Genomic DNA, 22,437 nt, shown 5'->3' with positions numbered 1-22,437 from the left:
TAAATGACAAATTTTCCCAATTCTACTGTAAATTGGAAGAACAGAATGAATGTTAAAATAGAATACTAGAAACCAGTGCATGTCACTGAATCCATGAAATTTAAAGGCAAATCTAATACTTTTCACACCACTGTACATTTTATCAGCAATATATTATTTTGAACCTTTAAAAAGTAATTAGGAATGTGATTAGGAACTTTGCAACACATCCCAAGAAATTATTTTTTTTTGATTATCATCAGACACATTTTCTCATTTCAAAAATATGAAAAAAAAATTTTTTCAACAGGGGCCTGGAGAGAAATCACATATTTTAGATGAGTACCCAGGAAATTTGTTGCTAAGATAGGAAACTAAGAGGCATGGAACAATTATTTTAGCAAATATGAATAGAGAACAGCTTAGCTTCAAAAACTTTTGGTTAAAGCAACTTTTTGTCAGAAAATATTAGTTTAAGAAACCTTTCTATTCTTTGGATAATTTGAATGAACTTTAATTCAAGCTACATACCACGTAAAATTTTGCTGAAAAAAAAAGAGTTTAGAAACAATTTTCTAATAAGTTTAAAGCCAATTTGTAATTTCAGATTTATTTATAAGTAATATCAATACAATTGAAGAAGTTGCACAATTTCTGAGAAGTGAGGGAGGATGGAAATATGAAATCTGGTTTCAATATTAAACTGATTGAGAGCAACAAGCTGATTGGAAAATTGTTCAATCTTGATGAATTCCCATTGCTATTAGAAGTAAATGAATTAAGTAATAAGGTAAGTAACCTATTACTTAAAATTTTTGCAAGATTGGTAGAAAATAAGGATACTCCTATTATGTAGTGCAATGACATTGAAGAGCTTCAAACAATGCACTATGGGATAAAATAATAAAAATTGATCACAAAAATCAAAAATCACAATTTTTTAATTTTCAATTTAGATATGATTTTTTATTAACTAGTGATTATAGAAATTTGTAGCTAAACGAACTTTGATTTTTCAGCAGTTAATGCATTTGAATATGGAATAACTGCAAAAAACTATAAGTTAAAAAAATTAAAATGAATGTTATAATTACTATAATTTGATTGGTAAATAAAAATGCATCTATTTAAAAGAAAAAATATTTTGCATTTTTTTGGTAATAGCAATCATTATTTTTACCAATTACTTTAAATTTATTACTTTTTAATTTTGTGAGAACTTTAAATTTTCAAAAGGTTTTAAAGAACTAAAAAAAATTACCTGCTAAATACTCTGGCAACAAACATGGCTGACGCAAGTATTCCTGTTTTTCTTCCTAAAAACAAAACACTTTACTTTTATAATTTATTTTTACAATTTATTTTTCGCAATTTACTTTTACAACTTATTTTTACAATTTAATAGAGTTTCATTTATTTTAAAAAGAATGAATTTCACTACACTTACACAAGAAACAGATAAAAACTCTATACAACAGTAAATTTCTTTAAACTTAGTGAAAGAAAAATTCAACAGCTAAGAAAAAATGTTATCATTTTCAAATTCTTTTACCAGTATCCACTTCAGTGGTTCCAAAATCCTAAAAAAAAAACCTGCCTTATATCTTTTAGAGAATAATAACAAGTACAGAGTAATAATAAAAAAGTACTCATATTTTGTAAATATGGGACAAAAAAATGCCAATAACACTTTTTCAAAATATGGGACAAAAAAATGTCAATAACACTCATTGTTAATGGGATCCATATGGATACCATCACTTTATAGGAGCTCAATCAATGTTTTATGAACTTTCAATGAAAAAATGATTTGGAGACCAAAGAAGGTGAACAGATCGCTGATGATGGGATTCATGTGTTAGGATTGTATGCGCATGAAGATAGTAACAAACTGATGTGGTTCATAGAGAACTGAGTTGATGCTATTTTGCAAACGTTAACCAGAAGAGTGGTGTTTTCAATTTGTGGACAGTTGGTAGCCCATTAACCAGACTGTGGTTGGTTACAAATGATTTGTAGACTATTAAAGATAAGATTCATTAGTTTGACAAAGGGTTGGGATGATGAGATTCATGATGAGAATGTAAATTGTGTACTTCAAGAAATTTATGATGAGGTGGGAAGTTCTAAGCCTGCTTGCGGTGATTGGGCTGTGCATAGTGACAAGGAGAAAGTGTGGGTTGATACAAGTTCTTTATCAACTGGTGCTCTTATCCAAAATGGGGAAACTACTGTGGAGGATGCAACTTGGCAGAATTAGGTGCTGTGAAATGAGGAATGTATTGAAGCTGAAGTTAGAACCCAAGAAAACAATCTGCCTCTGCAACAGAGAGCCAGGGCAGGACCAATGCTTTAAAAATACCTCAATTGCTATTTTTATGATCCATAAGAATCAAGGAGAAGCATAATTCCATTGCAAAAATTGCAAGAAGTTTAATAACATTATGAAATTATTAATCTTGACAGTTGCTACCAAAATAGTTATAAGTATGTTTTAATTGTAAATATGTTGGCTTCACTATTCCCAAAAAAACAGTGACCCTGATAATAAAATTGAATGAAACTGAGCTAATATAAAGCTATTAGAAAATAGTGGAAAATGATGATTTTGAAGAATCTAACCTAGAGTTACAACCGCAATCACATAAAAATTTTGTTAAACAACCAAATTATATAAGATGGCCCAGACTCAGTAGAGAAAAAAACTAATGGCAGAAACATAATTGCAAACGAGTTTTAGAATGGGCATTTAAAAATTACAAAAGAGCAGTCAAAGAAAGGTTCCTCATTCTTGATGCAACTTTTATGGTTACCTGTTAAGAACGTTGATTTGTTTCTTGTTTTTTTGGTTGGTTTGAACAACATATGAAAGAGAAAAAACAAAATCTATACAAATTGAACCTTTAAGTCATTAAGTCAAAGCAGTTAATTGCAAGAAACTTAATAAAAAACAATGATCTTATTCCTTAAATGTTAACATTGATTATTGCTTTTTGAGTTTAAATTCTGATCTTGATCTTTAAAGATTAATAGTCTCAACATTAATCATTGTTTTTCATTGATGATTTTAATAGCAACAATAAACTGATAACTGATCTTAAACCCCTTATTTAGGATATATATATAACTTAATAATTTTGTTTATCACAATACCAACTTACATAAAAATGAATGAGCTTGGCATATACATACATGTGTGAATGTATTTGTACAAAAAATTATAAACAAACATGAAATACCTTGACAAGATGAGGAATATAAGAGAAAACTGATGTCAACACCACAGCATTAAAAAACTAAAAAAAATTATTTTCATTATGTAACACATTTTGTTGTTAGAGAGAATAATAATTTTATTGAAAATTTAAAAAGCTATGAAACACAATTTATATACTTAGCTTATATAAACAACTTTTCTGAGAAACTAACTTATTATGTTTTAAAAATGAGCAAGGGATAAGGAATACACTGTAGGAGGAAGTCAAAATGAGTTTGCAAATTCAAAAAATAATTTAGTAAAATGATTTGAAATTTGCGTTTTTAAATGATATTAAATATATTGCATAGTTCGTACCATAGACTAAAGAATAATTTACACAATTGCTAACGGTTTTTGCAACTTATTTGATACTAGAAATACCTACACCAATATGCATATTATATATTTATATATATTGCTCCATTTAATTAACAGATATATATATATTGCTCTATTATTATAATATTGAGCACTCTTTTACACACAAGAGCTTTGTATTATTTTGATATAATACATAACCAATCAATATATATATATATATATATATATATATATATATATATATATATATATATATATATATATATATATATATATATATATATATATATATATATATATATATGTTAATAATTTAAATTTGATTAAGCATCATTAGATTTCATCCTCTAATACTCATCTTTACGTATCACGTATCTAAGTTTTTTATTGCGGCATACATAATATTTTATTTATTTTATTCTGACTAGTACTGCTAAGGTTTCAGTTAGACTTAGATTAGCTTTAGAAACTTATATAACATATTAACATTTTAAAACATTATCAACTTGCAAGATCTTACAAACTTTTACATTAAAATTTTTTATACACATACTGATGTTACACCATGAAATATATAGGTATTTATTCATTTATCATACAAGAAAGTTGATCCTAAAAGTTTGAATGCAGCTGCAAGTGACTCGAGCTTAACTGTCAATAACAAACTATCAACTTTCATGAGGCAACTTCATCAAAGGTGAAAGTCTGCAGAAGATCCCAAGTTCATTTCCAAGAAAAAAAAACATAGAACAGTTGAAAAATTATATGGTTTTACCACTTCTTTACAATGAAGACGACCATATTCAACTATACCCAAATGATGCGGCAGACCCCCAGTGAAACATAATAAAGCATCTAGTAAAATAAAGAAAAGACAATTTAGGCCATTAGTCCCATCTGTATCATCTTCAGAACTATTGTTTGCAGCAGGTTGTAATTTGCTCCAAGATGCTACAGAAAAAAGAAGAATGCTGTATTAAAGTTAGCATATTATAGAGCTGCTTCTATTAGACCTTATTGTACCCATCTGCTTCTATTGTACCTTATACACCAGAAAGAGATTTAGATCAGATTCTTGATTGTGGACTGAGTAAGGATTCACATCAGCAGATTCATTTTGATGCAATTAAAGCTGTCTGCTAATTGTATCCTCATTACAATGCTGTTCAAGACGCAAATGTATCTTAAATATTAGAGACAGCAATGTATCTTAAATATGCAATAAAGAGCAATGTAACTTAAATATTAGAGACAGATTAAGTGTAACTGATTACTCAGCTTGTATTAATCTTCAAATTTTGTTAGACCATACTGCTGCTTGCCTATTTAATCTTCAAAAGAACTGGTTATTTCAAAACCTAACGTAAAAAAGACACTGCACAATAAAATTGGTTTTGATGAAGCAGCAGGTCAATCTATTTAGCTGTCATCTAATGAAAATGAGCCTCAAGAATCTTGTAACAAGGATTTCAAGAAATTTTGATGACATTTTAACACAAATGTTCACGAACAAAAACTAATATGTGTTAAAAAAACTTCTTTGTTCCTCTGACCAGATCTATCAGCAGTTACAGAAAAAAAAATTTCCATTATAAAGAAATCGTTTCATCCAGAAAAGATGCAACTTTTAAAATCACTTCCTGGTAGAGTAGATCTATAAAATCATTTTGATTTCCGTTTCTTACGATTTATATTTGTAATTGATAGGTCCTACTTGGCCCTACATGTTATTTCACATTACGTTGAATTATATGGTTGTCAATCAAAATATATAGTCATTATATTTTTATCATTCAACAAGAATGGAACTTGTAGTAGTGTATACATAAAAGTATATTTCAAAGTATTACATTTTCCTAATATAGCCGAGACAAATTATCTGGTTGCTATGCAAAAAAGGTATACATAGCAACCAGACATCAAAATTTATATCACCATTTGAACCACAGCAGTCGATTATATACAAACAAATAGTACTTATTCAAGACTATAGATAAAAAGTTAATAATTTTTTGAGTACTTCGGAGTGTTTTGGTGTGAGAAGAAAACAGTTGCTTCGTTATTACTCATTTTATACGCTGTAAATTTACATTCAGTTCTAAATTAGCATCCGCTAAAATAGTTGCTGACAGGTAAACATTTATCCGCAAGTTTAAGTGCCGTTCAACTTTCTCTTGCACACATTTTGCTCATTAAAGGTACGTTCTCTTTGTCTTAGTCACTGAAGCGTATTACTCCTCCAACGTGCTCTACTTAGAATAAAGGCTTACTGAAAAAAAAACCACCCAATGATTTTATAATTAACTATTGTCGATTTGGCCAAGCATATAAATTTAGAATAATGAAAATCTGCTACATTATGGTATGATATTAGTTAACTTTAATGTTAATTTTTATTTTTTAATTATTTTGATATTTTGATTTTACTATGTTTCTTTTTCTTTTTCCTGAAATTATTTAATCTACTTTGCAATGACTTTATAATTAGTAAGAATAAAGATATCTTGTTTCAACCAAGAAACTGCTTTTACTAAACTTCATGTGAATAACTTGGCTGTATGCATAAATTAAAGCTAAAATTTAAGACAAAGATATGAAGAATCAGTGTTGAGCATTAGAAGGGCAATGAAAAATACCTATTCTTTGAAAGACGCGTAAAGTTGGGATTTTTTCGAAAAGTTAGAGGAAAAAAAAGCATTAGATTAAAGTAAAAAGATAGACGTTCGGACGAGTTACTGTTTGAAGCTTGTGCTAACATTTGATAAACCCTACAATCACCCCCTCTTTCTTTCCAATGTTTTTAACTTTTGGTATAAAATTACGAAAACAAATAGTGTTTATCAGTTTATTGATTTTTAAGGCATTAGATTTATCAATGAATTAAATTTAAAATGAGTTTTGAGAACAAATGATTTCTTCAAAATCTATTACCTAAATAACTAAAGCTTTGAGTTTTGTTGAAGGTCACTGTGGGCTAAAGAGAGGTTCAATGTCGCGGTACTGAAACAAAACCTTTTGAATATTAGAGTATCTATCTTGTAGGTTTAGAAAAGCATGTGTTTAAAAAACTTTACAAAGGTATTAATTTTAGAGGGGAACGAGCCATTTATAACCTTAGGGACATTTCCTTTTTCGTTTTTTTTGTTTTTTTGTTTTGTTTTTTTAAATTAATAGTAACTTAGATTTGAAACAAGTTTGTTGTATGAAAATTTTTTATTCTTCTTTTTATCTTATCCTGAAAACAAATACAAATGAAAACTATATTTTAAATTATATATTTTTTGATATTTACAAATAAAAAGTTAAACTTATAAAAACAAAATGAATTTCTTTTTGCTCCAACGTCAACAACTGGTCCATGTTTGTTTAAATTTTTCATAAATACTTTTTCCACATTGTTTGGAAAAGTTAGCCAACCGTTGGTTATGGTGTCCCACATACGGTTGTATATGACACGGCAGAGTATGGACTTTCCATGGGCTATTAATTTTTTTGCATCTGATTTTATTGCAACTTCTTGCGCTAAACGAAACGAATTCTTCAGATTTGTTATTGCTTCTCTAAACCAAGTCGTAAATTGTAAGAAAAGTAACAATTTTTTACATTTCGAAAAACTCTTAAACACACAAACAGTTGGAGTTAAACATATGACTGATTCTGACATATTTCTTTCAATAGGAACCAAGTTCTCCAATATTTTTCTTGAAAACTTTCCAGCTATTACCATTCCCTACCTCGATATCCTTGTTACAAGCCCTTTTCCCAGAATGCTCAGATGAACCAAATGTTGATAGAAGAAGCCGAATATCGCATTCTTGCATTTTCAATCAAAAACAACGTTATTACTTACATCTTTTAAAGCCAACTTTCTGTAATATGCCTAAAATTACAATTTGATTCAGAAATATCTTCCATTCGACCTTTTTCCGTTCATCTTTAATACACTGACGAGTGTATACAGTCAAAACCATTTTTTTAAACCATTTTTTTGATTTTGAATTTCAATATCAATATTTTTTAGCTGATAATTTGAAAAAAAAGTCATAGTGATAATATTTAATATTGTTCAAAAGTATTTAAAAATAAAAAAAAATGAAAATGGAAATGTGAAAATCACTAAATATACCTCGGCTTACTTCAACACCTCATTCACCACGAGAAGAGTCACACGTTTTAAGACTATACAGATTTATTCTGCTCACAGGACAAACAACTCATGGCTAGCATTTCTTGTTTAAATCGGATATCCATGAAAGATAAACAGCTGACTTTGTTCTTCTAAGTTTTTATTCATTTTTTAAAAAAGACATATTTCAACGTACGTTTTTCAGCAGCAGCAACATTTCATAACTCATTTTTAGTTCAGAGAATTACTTGATACTAATAAAGTCACAAGACACCTGTCCGCAATTTAAAACTACTAATTATAGTTTTCTGTACTAAAAATAACACATTTCGAAAACCAGTGGAAACTTGTTAATTTTTCCTACAGCTTTAGAAATCATTTGTATTTGAAGTAAATAATTTGGAAAAGCATTTTGATTTCAGAACGACTTTTTTCTGAAATTTTATGGGTTCTACTCTTAAAAAAAAAGATTTAGTTTGAGTCCTAAGACATAATCCCTGGCTGCCTCTTTAGTTCATATCGAAGATGATTTAAGAAATCTTAATGAACTTTAATTTTTTTTATTGAATATATGAAACCAATTGAAACTTGGTATTCAATCTTATAATTTATTCAAACTTGACATCATTTGTTTTAATTTGCAAAAAAAGTTAATTCTATACTAAAAGAAACCGAGCGGACTGAAGATTATTACGTCACGTATAAAACTGGTTTTATTCGAAATACTGACGTTCGAAATAAAAACGAACTTTTTCGTCGGTTTTTTTTTAAGCTTTCTTAAGGGAACGAAAAAAACTATTTAAATGTCAACCACAATGACAAAAAGTAAACATATCTACTGCATAGCTAACATTTAAAATAAGAAAACACTTACATTAAGAATAAACAAAATCAAACAAATTCCTATCGGCAATGGAGTCGATCCTTCGCTGTAGAACAGCTTTCTGATCGCATCACGGACTTTCATGGTTTAAATACGTAATCTTGAAAGAAAAACTTTATGAAATTACTCACAGATTAAGAAAACTTCTCTCTAAATAAAATCAAATAAAGCGTAGCGAAACGATATCAAGATTGCTTTGTAATAGCATCGATATTCGAAGTTTTAAAATGTCTCGAAGCACTTGTTTTAGCTGGTAGCATCAAGAACTTACGAATGGTTATGAGACCCTTTCATCATCTCCGATGAAGAAAAGGTTTGTAAATTGACATGTAATTTATTACAATGTACATAACTTTACTATAAATTATCAATGTAATTTATTACAGTGTAAATAAACCGATTTTTTGTGAAAAAAAAGTTTCTTTAACACAAGCTGAACTGCTAAATGAAATAAAACTTTGGAGAGAAAAAGTAGCCATTTTTACCTAATTCCGATCAGTATGTAAGGTGCATTTTTGCAAGTGTTATTGTTGATAAGCATATTAAGAAATTTTATTGGCAAATTTTAAAAATTAAAAATTTTATTGACCCGTAAGATTTTTTTTTTGTTTAATGATTCTTTGAAGATGAGTATGAGTCGCTTCATATATATTTGTAAAAATTATTTATTATATAAATATCAAATTATTCAGTGATGACATTGATTTTACGTAATAGTTGATTGCAAACTACAAAAAATGAGAAAAATAGTTTTTGCATCTTTGTTTCAGAACGGAAATCCTAAAACTGCTTCACTTCTAAACCACGACAGCACAAACAAAAAAACGACGGATAAGAAATATTGTTGAAAATAAAGCTAACAATGAAAGCCATAAGAATTCTCATAGCCATAAAGATGTTTTTATTGTTTCATTGATCAAACGTTAAGAATTAAAAAACTTGCAAACATTCTTTTCCACATAAAGATTTAAAAAACGAACAACTTCTTCCTTAAAATACCAGTTAAAACCAGTTAAAACCAGTTAAAACCTGCAGCTGCTAATAAATTTTGTTTACCAAAAAATCATTTCTGGTTAAAGCGATAAAATCTCTCCTAAATCTGATCTTTAATCTGGTCCTTGTAATATCATGAAAATGAATAAATAAGAGCATCAAATAGATTTGTTTAAATAATAAAAATCTTTAAGTTTTATTTTCCTCAACTTTTCAAAGCATCATAAAAAAGCACTCAGAAGCTTGATTAAGGGAATGATTAAATATTTTGAGTCATTAAATAGTTCAAACATGCTCGGCGTTTAACCTTAATATAATAAAAACTTACCAAAAGCTTATCAAAGTATTTCTAAAAACACCCATAAAACATTAACTTCTTGTAAACCTATGACTTTAACTTTGACTTTTTAAATAATAAAAAATACTGGAATTACAGTAAAAAATGAAAACTGATTAAAGAAATGTAACGCCATTGTATTGCCTTTTCCGAACCTTTTTGGAAGCATTTTTGAATGAATAATGCTATTAAGTTTAAATCGCAATGAGTATCAACTCATTTATTTTTTTAAATTCTGTATTTCTCGTCGAATTCAAAAACATTTTTATTCAGCTCTGTAACACGAGCTGAATATGAATTCACGTTTTGTAAAACTGGTCACGTGGTATTTTGTTAATTATTTGTTGTGTACATTTTTTAAATTTGAGAAAATTGAATAGCACACTTTAATGATATATTATTGAATAAGAGAGTGTTTCATTTCACACTTTTAAAATACGTCAATTCCGCATTTCCGAATTCATTTTAGTCAATCGCATTAGCCATTTTGTATAAAAGGTGTGTTTCTGGGTTTCCAGGGATAAACAACAAATACTCTTTTTCTGCCGATATTTCTGTAATAATTGATAAAAGTTCCACAACTTTTATCTGTTATTGGAATAATATCTTCAGAAAAAGCATAGTGCTAATCTTATGTCCTAGTCACGCCTATTCTGAATGATGAATGCAGGAGTTGCTGTCGAAATTGTGTTAGTTCCTAAAAATGCCGGAAAAGTCCAACATTCTGACTCCGACTTTATTCCGACAGGTAAAAATATTTCGTACTTTGAACTTGATTGGAGTTGTTCGCGGAATTCCGAAGGTAATTTTTCAAAAAATCCGACTTTTTTTTCAGAAATTCCGATAACGTCGGAATTCGGAGTTTTTTGATAAACAAAGACCCCTTACGAAAAGGAGAAAATAGAGAAAATAATCAAGCAGAAAAATATTTGTTTTAAAAAAAAAGTGATTACTTCTTAATAGAGTAAAACGGGGTCAAATGAAATAGTTAAGAATTTTAATTTTTTTTTTTTTAAAGTTGTAGAGAAAATTTGAGCTGTATTTAAATATATACAAATCAAGTAAAAAAAAGTTTTTAGTTTTTTAAGAAACTTTATTTAATTGAAAAAAAAAGTTTTTTCATTCTACCCTCACATTCGGGGAGAATGAAACACGCAAATCTATGTGTAATTATAAAACAACACTTAACTAAAAAAACAAAAAGCAACCAATGATAACAATTTAAAAAACAACCAATAATAACAATTAAAAACAACCAAATAGAAAAAAACTTTATTTTTGTGATGATGTTGAGTTGTAGAGAGGTACTAAAGGTTGAGCTGAATTGTCACTTGTGAGGCACTTTTTGGTGCAATAAAACTCAGCGCCTTTTACAGATCGTTTTGGTATGCATGTTTGACAAAGCCAAACCTTGCATTTCTAATTTTCACACTGATACCATTCTATGTATTGACTTGTTGAAACTTTACGGCACTTTTTACACTTCACTTAGTTTGCAGCTGTTATTTTTGTTGGACTTGCTGTTGTTGCTTGATTTATTTGCTGCTCGTCATTAAAGCTCAGCTTACATTGTTTTTTAGCTAGCTTTGCTGCTTTTTTGCTCTCAGCATCTTTAAATTTTTCGAGTATTTCAGGTTTAATGAGACACTCCCCATTGAACCTTGGTACATCTACATTTTTTCGTTTTTTTTTATGTCAACGTGTTGGATGCGAAACATTTGTTAAAAAGCTGCTGCAAGCGATTGGGCCAATTGTAATTGTTTTTCAACCTCTTTTCGAGTTTCCTTTTGAATAGCCGGAGTTACTAGACTATTGAAGGCTGTTTGCAGGCGAGTTGTCTTTGGAGGTGACTTTGAAGCTGATGCTTTGCAACTCATGCTGATGCTAGATGTTGTTGATATAGATTCAGATAGCAGTGGCTAAGATGGCGTAGTCCCTGGTGCTAGTAGTGGTTGTGGTACTTTCATAGATTCTGGTGGTTGAGATGATGAAGGTTCAGGTTGAGATGACGGTGTTTCAAGCGTATTAGCAACTTGCAATTTTGACTGATCGATTTTACTGATGTCGAGTGGAAACAAGCCAGTATTCTGAAATCCACTAACTATTTGGGTGCGTGTAAAAACTTCACCAGAGCTAAAAAGTTTTGCTTGCAGTTGGCTAAAACATTCTTTTGATAAGTTGCTGCACTTTTTCTCTGCATAAAACTGTTGAAGTAATTTACTCCAAACTCTTTTGACCTGACAATAAACACCAACATCTAGTGGCTGCAGAATGTGTGACGTATGAGCTGGTAAACAAATTAACAAGATGTTTTTGATACCAATAAGTACGACCCGATAGAAGACATGTGTCACATGTCCATCTACGACTAAAATATGAATGCCTATAATTGGATAACTACAATTAGATTTATTTAATTAAGTAATTAATTAATTAATTAAAGTAAAGATTAAACTAATTACCTGGAATTTTTTTAATGGCAGGAACATACACGTCAGTGAGCCAATTCACAAATTGCTTATCTTCCATCCATCCGGATGGAGATATGGCGTAAACGGCATCGTCTGGACCACTAAAGCACCAACTTCTGTACAGGCGTTTTTTTTATTTAAAAGTAATATATGGAGCAAGACGATTATCAGCAGCATTGATGCAATTTCCAACTGTACTATGGGTTTTTTTAATTGTTCCCAAACAATTTCAATGGTCGTTTTGCACCATGCCGGCAAACTATATGTTGCTTGCCTTGATCACCAGAAAATCCAATTTCATCAAAGCTCCACAAATGACATGAAGTACTTTAATTGATTCCTGTTTCGTTGAATTCTTTTTGCAGTGTGTTGAAATACTTTGCAACTATTTCTTGTGTGGAAGAAGCGGCTCTGAGTGATGAAATATTGTCTATGGCCCTGATGCTTAACTTATGACTCCACCGGTTTACGAAAAGCTTTATACCAATCTCTCCCTGGTGTACCATTAGGAAACAAATGAGATTGACCTTTATGTTGCAAATATCGGTAACTAGTGTGATGACGTCATTGTAAGTTCTACCAAAGCCCCAATCGGATAATTTGATTAGGATATCTACTTGAATCTAAGTTGATTCAAGTTGTTGCGACAATCTCGTGTTGAACCAATCCCAATTGTTTCACCTATGCCGTGGACACGCCTGTGAACAATTGCTACTGGTATGCTAAATGATTGAGCAGTTTTGTTAAGTGAAAATTCACCACTTTGTACTTTGGCCACCGGAAGCGCAACTTGTTCTTCGGTGTATGGTTTTTCTTTTTTCTTTGAGAGCAACTTGTTTCGAGGCATATTTTATATTAGAATAAATTTAAACAATTCGATTTAAAATTTATATAAAAAATTCATAGAGATTGGTTACTTGAGATTTAATTAATAAAAGCCGCATTTAACAAATGAGCAATTAGCGTATTTCATTCGACCCCACATGTGTCCGTTTTCGTTTTTATCTCATAACTTTTTTCCCTGAATAGCAAATTTAAATTTGAAAAAAGATTCTTGACCAGCATGAGAAGTTCTACTAGTATACTTATTAAGTTCATTAATATCGAATTTAATTTCCGAGAGTTTTATGTCCATTTTTCAAAAAAAGAAAAAAAATATCATCACGCATTCGAAAACTTAACAAAATATCAAAAAACTTTTTTTTTTTTTAATTATAATTTGATATCATCTTATTCAGAAAAAAATCCTCTACAACATGATCAAAAAATATTTGCAAAAAGTTTATTCAATAATTAAGAACAAAAGAATAAGCATAGTCATAACTATTTGATTCTACCCCCTATTTTATTCTACCCTCTATTTCATTCTACCCTCTATTTCATTCTACCCTGTTTTACTATAATCTTTGATAAGTTAAGCTTAATTTTTATTTTTTAACATTCCATTGACATTACATATTAATGACATTTTTGACATAAGCCTTGCTGGATTTTGCGCTAATAAAGTTTAAAAATAAACAAAAGCAACTTAAATTGCATAAGTAATTTTACAAATGTCTTATATGCTAATTACTCAAACAATTACCTCCACGCAATATTAAGTTTTCATAAACTGTTGACATAATTTCAAGCTGTCAACGTTTTCTTGCGCTATTTTTTTTTTTATTATTATTGCTAAAACATAAACTACCTAAATATCTGATTGTTATTTCAAATAGATGGGTATATCCAAATGAGTTTTAAAATTTTTTTTTAAAAAGAACAGCCATTATGTGTTCTGTTTAAATACTCATTCAGATTAAACGATATTGCATTAAAATCAACAATAAAAGTAATCATGTTTAAAAATAGATGTTTTATTAACTTGTAGAAAAGGGGAAAAAAAAAAGAAAAGGGAAAAAAGTATTTACCGAGTTTTCAAATCGATAATATTGATGATACCAACCAACAAAATTACATTATATAATTTAGTTGAGACAGAAGCGATTTTTTTTTTCCCGCTTTTAATCTACTTAGAGCTAAGTTAAATAATTCCCAAATTTGTCGGAGAACTTTTTTTAATGAAGTTCTGAAGGTTACCACAGCAACGAGATAAAACAGGATTTCGCCTTTTTAAAAGCTGTGCTTATTTCGTATTAATATTTCGTAGGAAATTTTAGATATGAACTGTTAGAAGCATAAGAAGTATAAGACGTACAAGAAGTATAGAAATTTGTTTTTTATGGAAAGAACGAGTTTTTTTCCTAAAAGAAAACTTGCGTACAACGTGCGGACAGTTTAACCACTAATCCGTTTGATTAAGTCATTGCGTCAACGTTAAATAAGTCACGTGGGTTTAAGCCTGTTACTTTATTGTGATCATGTGCACATGTTTTGTTTTTAAAGTTACGGGGGAAAAAATGGTGATTTCCTTGCAAATAACTAAAATTCGTTTATTTAGTTTGTTACAAAAACCTTTACTTATTTCTCGTTAAAAAATCTGCACAATACATTTTTGAAATCTTACATCCTAGAGTGTTTATAGTCGAACATAAAAGTAAATAAGAACGTTTTAATGTTCTTACCGCAAAGTCTTTTAAGTAAAAAAAGGAAGCATCTGCTAGACAATTCAAATACCTTTTTTTAAATAATTTCTTGGCTAAAAAATTAAATTGTTTTAAATTCTGTAAAAAATGGCTAAAACATCACTATGCTTCTTTTTAACCAGTCATTTTTTGAAAAAAAAGTATTTTAGTATATAATAATAGTATATAATAGTATTATAGTATATAGTAATGGTATTTAAACAATACCATTTCTTAGGATAAATACTATCTTTTGATACCTTCGTATCAAAAGATTTGATACAATTTCAATACAAATATAAACTATATCTATATATATATCTATATCTATCTATATGTATGTATGTATGTATGTATGTATGTATGTATGTATGTATGTATGTATGTATGTATGTATGTATGTATGTATGTATGTATGTATGTATGTATGTATGTATGTATGTATGTATGTATGTATGTATGTATGTATGTATGTATGTATGTATGTATGTATGTATGTATGTATGTATGTATGTATGTATGTATTAAATAATTACAAAATATGAAGAACCATTATTTCAACAATTTGATGAAGAACATACCAGTAGGGGAACATGGGGCAAGATGACGAACGTTTTGAAAAGCACTTATTTCATATTCAATAAATCTTTCAATAAGTAAAACTTTATCAAAAAGTGGAAAAAAATTATTATGCGTCACAAATGTGTAAAAAAAACCCATATAAAAATTAAAAATAGAATAGAAAAAACTCATTAACCAAAGTTACCTCAAATTATCATCTTGCCCTGTATGCGGGGCAAGATGGCGACTTTAAAAAAAGTAAATTCCATTATACGTTACCTTCTCAATTAACACGACATCATAAATTCTAGTTAATAAGATATGTAATACAAACGGTTATGTAATTTTTTAAACAAATAAACTATATATTTATATAGGGCTATGCAAAAAAAGTCTACTAATTAGTTCATAGCAAATTCCAACACAACAAAATAAAGCAAATGTCAAACAAAATATTTTAATGCACAATAAAGCAATGTAATAATGACTTAGCTTCACAAAAGTTACTACAGTACAGATTTAGGGTAAAACATGAACTTTGGTGAAACGACAAACGAGTCATCTTGCCCCGTTCATCTTGACCCTAGGTTATTTAATCTTCAAAATGACTCAGAACTCCACATAAATAAGTTATCATAGCTTAATGCTACTTTTATGGCTTGCAAATTGAACAAACTGAATGAGAAATTCTTGCTTACCTTTTGCTGGTGATGTAATGATGAAGTAAATGAAATTCAAGTGGATAAATATTTTTTTTCCTTAGTATATGAAAAACCTTTTTAATAATTATCTTTGATTCCGAAAATAATATTTATAAAGAAAACATAAATAAATCTAGTAGATGTTATCTACTTCCCTCTCAGCTACAGTCAGATTTTATATTTAGTTGAGTTTTGAAGATAACAATATGTTTTCATCTTGCCCCATTCGTCATCTTACCCCATGTTCCCCTACCATCCAAAAAACAATACTTAAAATACTTGAACTCAATAAACTTTAAGATCTGGTTTTATTGCTTTAAATTTTGAATGGTTTCTTAAATAATATTCTTTCAGCGTGCTTTTCAAGCAACAATAACCTTTCATGTGCCAAAATAAACGATTAAGATTGTTAAATTCAGCATGCAAACTTGTTCCGCATAAACCTCAATGCCTAATAGCCATTTTTGAATAAAAAAAAGAGTATGGGTTTCAAGCAAATGTATAATTGGAATTACAGATGCATTTTGCCAAGTCAGTTGATGAAAGTTCATAAGATTGTGGAATGCTGATTCTAAAATTAAATTATGACTTTGGATATGAATAAGCTGAGTTGTCTTCATCAGATACCTCTGATGGCTACATTCCAGATACACATGCTATTCAAATGGAATTAAGTGGACTCATCAGTGGAAACAACTGCTCACGTGTATTTGTAAATGGTTTGCTAAAAATGTTAAGAAAAAATGGGTACCCATCATTGCCTAAACACTCAAGAACTTTGCTAAAAACTCATAGAACAACCCATGAATTAGAAAAATGAAGAGAGACCTTTATACATTTTGGTATATAAGCAGGTATTGAAAAGTGCATACTAGAAAATCCAGAGCATTTTAATAATAACGATAGCATTAATTTACACATAAATGCGGATGGTTTACCACTCTTCAATTCCATTCGAACTCAGTTTTAGCCAATATTGGGTATATCTGCAGGTACCATTTTACTTTTAAAAGTAACAATTGAGTTTTTCTTGAACACTGTTTTATGAAACTGCTTTTTTGAAGTTGATTTAAGTATGATTTTGTTCTTGTTGTAGTAAGCACGTCTGACGATGGTTTGGAAGATGAGGAAGATAAGAAATGTAACTTGAATATGTCAAAATCAAGTGAGTATGACGTTTATTTTTTGCTTAGTTTATTTTAGTGTTTCTTAAAAAAGCAGTTCATCTCCAGTTGATGCTATGTTTAAAAGTTCAAAAAAATTGTAAACGCTTTGTTAAGTTTTGGAATTTGTAACTATGTAGTGATCCATGTTTAAAAAATATTTTTTTGGTTTCCAGATTTCCAGCGCTCAATTCTTTACTTTCAGCGCAAGGTTCTTTTTTGGATACGCAACAACGGGGGCAGAGTTGGAAACAGTTCAATAAGCAGCCCAATTAACTGCACCTTGATTCAAGATATGGACATGGTAAACACGACCGATGAGTTTATGTGATTTGAAAATAACCTCTCGAATGACACACTTCTATCAGTAAGAGTAAGGCTGTTAGTAAGAATTCTTTAATAGATACATACTATTGGTTGCCTAATAAACTCCGGGGTGTCGAAAAAAAAAAAGTTATTAAGCGTCCCCTCCCGTTTATTAGACACTTAAGAGTACATGCAAAATTCTATTTATTTTTGTGGGTTGATGCGACTGGAAAGACTGCACCAAAAATATCATGAAACGTGTTCTGAGCAATGAGGTAGTGGCTAATTTGAACATGTAGGGCTTTGGTAAAGGAACAAGTAGAAAAACTAAATTTGGGGATACGAAAATCTGCCGCCTTATACACAACGTTTTACTACATAAATTTCCGATAACAACTGAAACTGAGTTTTATAAGAAAACTCAGAGCATATTAAGAAATGCTCCAGCACGCAAGAATGTTGAACTAAAAAAATAATATATTGAAGTAAATATTTAAGTTTTAATTAGTTTTTAATTGTATTATACCTTCTAGTACATGTGTATTGCATGTTTTTGAAATAATACTTTTCATCTTCACAATATAAAGTACTTATCTGATATTTATTTTACATAACACTAATTTAGTCCAAATGTTTTAATCTTTTTGTGACCTTTTTAAAGCAAATCAGCCGTCTTAAAATTATTGGTATGAGGTGTCTCAAAGACATCTGATAGGTAGTAGTCTCACTGATGACTAATTGGAGATGCCTAAAATACATCTGAATTCAGACGTCTAAAAGGTGTTAACGTAGTAGCCATCTTTAAGATTACTAATTTGAGGTGTCTTGAAGGCATCTAATATGCAGTTGTCTTACAGATGATTAATATGAGATATCTCAAAGCATCTGAATTCAGACGTCTAAAAGGGGTTAACATTGAGATTTCTTTTAGATGGCATTTAGACACCAGTCTGAGACGTTGTTGAGATGTCTAATAGACATCTTAGTGCCCACTGGGTACACTTGATTTAGATAAAACTTTGTAACAATACGATTCAAAAGAAATTTGTGTATCTTTTATTTTAGATTTTATATTAAGTTTCATTTTAATAATATCTCTTTTGAATTTTAAATTTTCTGGGTCTGCAACAATAATTTTTTCCTCATCGCGAGGTTAAAGTTATTTTGTTCTACCTCCAAGTTTAAACGTTGAGAGAAAGTTTTTGATTTTTTCTAAAAGTAAAAATTGTTTAAGGTTTTAGCTATAGTTTTTAAAGAAATAATAACTTATGCTTTAAATAATTTATGTTAAAGGAAATTATTTAGAAAAAAAATTTATAAAATAAAGCGTATTTTAAAAGTAATTATTACTAACTAAAATTAATAACTCATTTTCTCCCAACTTTTAAAATGGGAGATAAAACAAAGCAATTCTGACCTCGCGTCATGTACGTTTTTATTTATTTTTTTTGAAGCAATACGTGCTGAAGTAAGTTTAATTTGGCGAAGTGGAACCATGGGTATTAAACCTTTTTCATTCCGACAATGCCATTTTTGAAGTTGTTTGTTACAAGTAAGGGATAATATTTTTTATTTTGTTTCATAAAAGTGCTTTAAAAATAGTAACAATGCAAGAACATAGTAACATAGCCCACTGACACCAACAGGACAATGACCCTAAGCCACTGATCTCTATAATATCAAAATTGACGCCAAAATCGCCATATTGGAAAGCCTCAGAGCGCTGAAAACTGATACTGTGTATTTAAAGCGATTAGTTGAAAAACAGAACTTAAAGCTTACGGGATTTAAATTTTTGGGGCTTTCCAATATGGCGACTTTGGTGTCAAAAAATTAGAAGTTTTGCTCGGAGTTGCGCTATCCAGTTATTATAGAGATCAGTGCCCTAAGCACACGACAAGGGCAACTCGTGCATGGTTTCAGGAGAGGGAAATTGACTTATTGGAATGGCCAAGCCAATCACCTGATCTCAATCCAATTGAAAATCTGTGGCGGGAATTTAAATTGAGGGTACAGGAGAGAGATCCAAGAAATCTTATCTAATTGAAAGAAATATGCAAGGAAGAGTGGGCTAAAATTCCTATTAGAATATGTGCTAATCTTGTGAGCAAGTATTCCAATCGTTTAGAAGCAGTTTTGGCTGCTAAAGGTCACATGACGAAGTATTGAGTAAATTTTTTACGATAAGTTGGATACTTTTTGAACCTTAACTTTTACAAAATTGCAATTATCAAGTCAACATTTAATGATATTGTTGTTTTGATATGATATTTGTATTTCCCATGTAAAATTACATTAGAATAGTGTTTGTTTATGTTATTTTGTTGAATAGGCTTTAATTAAATAAAGTTTGTGTCGGATACTTTTTGCACCCACTGTATATATATATATATAAATATATACACACACACACACACACACACACACACACATATATATACATATATATATATATATATATATATATATATATATATATATATATATATATATATATATATATATATGTATGTATGTATGTATGTATGTATGTATGTATGTATGTATGTATGTATGTATGTATATATATTATTGCTGCTATTATTATTCGGAGATAAAAACCATACCTAAGTGACTTCAGAGACTTTGTTTTAAATGTTCTTTCCCCGTAAATAAATTTGACAAATTACAAATCACAGCAAAAATTCATCTATCGGAAACTGCAATGTTTCCCGAAGGATCCAACACTATAAACGACTCACATATGGCTATAACTCAACATGATGTTCCGGAGAAACTCCCTTTGGAGGGAGTGATATATACACACCCCTGATATAAAAAAAACAATAACTGAAATGAAATTATTTTGTCCGAGAAAAAAAAAAATCCTTTTTAAAATTCTCATTTTATTAAAAATAATCTGTAAATGACAGCTTTTATATTTTATATTTTTTACAGTATTATAAATGCTTTTTTAAAAGTTAATTCTGAGATCATCCTTTGATCTGATAATAGATACATAACATGAAATTTTTCAATCTATAATGCATCGTTCTAAAAAAAAAAACAGTGATAAAAACAAATGAACATAAAATTTGTTACATATTTCTGTTATTTCTGTTGCAATTTACAAATGTTTAAAGTTGTAGTCCACTACACAAAGTTGCAGCCATTTCCCATTTTCAGGATGGCTGTTTGCTGTTTTGTATCGCTCCCAGTGAGAATGAAAGCTGTGATGCAGAGATTCAGCTGCTTGTTCACTGAACTTACCAAGAGGCTCTTTCCGTTTTTCAATGAACTGTGAAATGTGATAGAACACAGCATGAACTTTTGGAGTCAAACTTATCCTTTCCGAGGATGTAAATGAGCTATGAAATTCAGTAATTGTTTGGGCAAAGTTCTCATCAAGAGATGTTCCAAGACGGGAAGAAACAACTTTTCCGAATTTTCTTTAAGTGTCAATGATGTCGAAAACTTGGAAAGCACAACTCTGTTCAGCAAGCATTTGAAGCACATCATCGTTTTTCAGTAGTTTGTGGCAGTCAATTCATGCAAAGTGACCTCCATGAACAGGCTGGATTTTGTGCAGAAGACCATTCTTCTGCCTTTGACCACCTGTCTTTCAATACTTTGTAGAGGAGGTTCACCACATCCAAAATATGTAGTTCCATAGATGGAATCAAGTCAGGCACAAGTTCACTATTTGACATAGAAATTAGGGGCTTATGGAGTACATTTTTGAAATCTTTTGCTTTTTTCAAGTCTTTTCTAGCAGCTTTGAAGGCTTTAAAGCAATTTCGCAATGATCCAAGTGTGCGAAGATTTCCACAATTTTCCGAATTTCGCGAGTCAGTGTCACACCATGTGCGTGGGTAGTGTCTTGCATGTGACAGCAAACCACAGAGAATGTTTGCCAATTTTAAATCACATGACACAACAAATAAAACAATATCAGGACAGATCAGGGTCAAAAGTTTCATGGCATTATCATATATTTCTGGTACATCGTCAGCAATTGTAACAAAAAGTTGTCGTTTCACACTGCTGTCAGCTGCAGTTTGGCAAGTCAAGGTCTTTTTGCTAGGTGGGCATGGAATTGGACTATTTGTATAGAGCACTTGAATGCCCAGACTGATCTTGAAAAAGCCACCACCATCACCCATCCCCAGCTTGACAAGATGTTCTGGATATATTTGTCTCCGTATTAAAATAATATTTTGAATCTCTTTAACATTCTTGCAGTGCACAACAACTTGTTTCCTTGTTTTAGTTTGACCCAGGGAAAAATCTATTGCACTCTGATAAAAAATAGTAGGTAAGTTGACTTCCAAGTTGCATAAACGTTGCTCTATTATTTGGTTCAACAATTGGTGATTTTGTAACTTGATTCAGAGTGATGGTAAGTTTTTTAACGCCTGAATTAGACAACCCTGTGTTTGACTTGAACTTGCACTAAATCCTCTGCTGTCAACTTTGGCTTACTACCAAAAAGGTTTTTTTGAGCAAGAAGGACCTAGAATTACATTGAAGTATTTTTGTATGGAATAGTGAACATATTTACAATATTAGTTGTATTTTTAAAACTAAGAGTTTGAAAGAATACGATTGATAAGTTACTGTCGAAATATAACTTAAAAACATTTAATTATGTTTAACAAATGCAGATAATTAAAACATATGAAATTTGAAAACTTCAATCAACTGTTGCTGATTTTTAACAAATTCAGATAAATAAACATTATTGAATAGTTTCATCAACTGATAGGGACTTGTCACACCTAGACCTAGTATTAC

The 22,437-nt window shown here is 30.0% G+C and overlaps 2 protein-coding genes and 1 long non-coding RNA gene across 11 annotated transcripts in view; all 3 read right to left on the bottom strand.

Annotated features, from left to right (window-relative positions):
• Positions 1-14,530, bottom strand: part of LOC145184431 (uncharacterized) — a 30,117-nt gene extending 15,587 nt beyond the window's left edge. For 2 of the 8 annotated variants that reach the window (XM_090091957.1, XM_090091960.1), the window contains exons 1-5: positions 14,280-14,530; positions 8,560-8,668; positions 3,219-3,275; positions 1,532-1,559; positions 1,241-1,295 (exon numbers count right to left, since the gene is read on the bottom strand). In XM_090091957.1, the coding sequence (XP_089948083.1) occupies positions 1,241-1,295; positions 1,532-1,559; positions 3,219-3,275; positions 8,560-8,652 (233 nt within the window). In that variant the 5' untranslated portion in view covers positions 8,653-8,668; positions 14,280-14,530. Of the gene's footprint in view, positions 1-1,240; positions 1,296-1,531; positions 1,560-3,218; positions 3,276-4,334; positions 4,501-5,579; positions 5,638-8,559; positions 8,669-14,279 lie in introns of those variants that run through there. The other 6 variants (XM_090091962.1, XM_090091959.1, XM_090091958.1 and 3 more) reach the window with 6 other exon arrangements.
• Positions 1-22,437, bottom strand: part of LOC149886455 (uncharacterized) — a 45,380-nt gene that overhangs the window by 22,512 nt on the left and 431 nt on the right. The window contains exon 2 of one of the 2 annotated variants that reach the window (XR_016453821.1): positions 22,032-22,156. The exons of the other annotated variant lie outside the window; for it this stretch is intronic. This is a non-coding gene — a long non-coding RNA (uncharacterized LOC149886455). Of the gene's footprint in view, positions 1-22,031; positions 22,157-22,437 lie in introns of those variants that run through there. 2 annotated transcript variants of the gene reach the window in all.
• LOC149886456 (uncharacterized) lies at positions 10,900-13,682 on the bottom strand. Its single transcript, XM_090091965.1, has 2 exons — positions 12,361-13,682; positions 10,900-12,281 (listed from the first exon to the last, which is right to left on the bottom strand). Exons 1-2 carry the CDS (start codon positions 12,425-12,427, stop codon positions 11,818-11,820), a joined length of 531 nt encoding a protein of 176 aa, XP_089948091.1. The 5' UTR covers positions 12,428-13,682; the 3' UTR covers positions 10,900-11,817.

This window comes from Hydra viridissima, unplaced genomic scaffold (genome assembly GCF_058129835.1).
Source record: "Hydra viridissima isolate aposymbiotic clone 2 unplaced genomic scaffold, HvirCarnegie_v1 scaffold_7, whole genome shotgun sequence".
NCBI classification, from domain to species: domain Eukaryota; kingdom Metazoa; phylum Cnidaria; class Hydrozoa; order Anthoathecata; family Hydridae; genus Hydra; species Hydra viridissima.
This window is presented reverse-complemented; position numbering and strand designations above follow the sequence as displayed.

Bases quoted from the DNA above. Each gene is read 5' to 3' on its own strand.
- LOC149886456 (XM_090091965.1), bottom strand. From the start codon at position 12,427: ATGGAAGATAAGCAATTTGTGAATTGGCTCACTGACGTGTATGTTCCT. The intron at 12,282-12,360 runs GTAATTAGTTTA...ATCCAATTATAG, and splicing joins TGCCATTAAAAAAATTCCAG to GCATTCATATTTTAGTCGTA.